The sequence below is a fragment of the Primulina huaijiensis genome, unplaced genomic scaffold (genome assembly GCF_012295235.1).
Source record: "Primulina huaijiensis isolate GDHJ02 unplaced genomic scaffold, ASM1229523v2 scaffold202453, whole genome shotgun sequence".
Taxonomy (NCBI): domain Eukaryota; kingdom Viridiplantae; phylum Streptophyta; class Magnoliopsida; order Lamiales; family Gesneriaceae; genus Primulina; species Primulina huaijiensis.
In genome coordinates, this window is record NW_027352850.1 from 1 (window position 1) to 658 (window position 658).

Sequence of the window (658 nt, forward strand, 5' to 3'; positions counted from 1 at the left end):
GAGTTTGAGATTTTTATTTTTTACCATAAATTTTTACTTTTTCACCACTTGTAAATGATGAATCAAACGACCCGTACCCGACTCGCCATATAAAAAGGATCCAAGTAGGGTTTACTGTACTAAAAGGAATTTGTTTGGATTCCCTCGTATTCCTCCGCCTAGACAAAACCGAGGAGAAAACGGAAAATGTCAGACGCATCTGCGCCTCCGCCTTTGGATAAGCTCGCCATCAAAGATGCTGGCGTGCGGGAGGCTGAATTCTCTCAACGTGTGTTGATCCATTCAATCTTGGGTAGGCCCGATATGGGTGCGGGACTGGCGGGGCAGAGTGTCCGGATCGGGGGATGGGTGAAAACAGGTCGGGAGCAGGGGAAGGGCGCCTTTGCCTTCTTGGAGGTGAATGATGGTTCTTGCCCTGGAAATTTGCAGGTGATTGTGGAAGCCGACGTTTACAAGCTAAGCGACGTCGTTTCCACGGGAACCTGTATTCACGTGGAAGGCGAGCTCCATCTTCCGCCCGATGGTGTGAAGCAGAAGATCGAGCTTAAGGTGAAGAAGGTTATCGATGTGGGTACCGTAGATGCGGGGAAGTATCCGTTGCCAAAGACTAAATTGACGCTCGAATTTCTCAGGGATGTTATGCACCTTCGCCCCAGGA

At 49.5% G+C, this 658-nt stretch overlaps 1 protein-coding gene across 1 annotated transcript; it reads left to right on the forward strand.

Annotated features, from left to right (window-relative positions):
* Positions 1-55: 55 nt before the first annotated feature.
* On the forward strand, positions 56-654 carry LOC140966232 (asparagine--tRNA ligase, cytoplasmic 1-like; the record flags this gene model as incomplete). Its single annotated transcript, XM_073426576.1, has 1 exon — positions 56-654. A coding segment is annotated over exon 1 (468 nt), but the record flags the coding sequence as incomplete, so codon positions are not given.
* Positions 655-658: the final 4 nt, after the last annotated feature.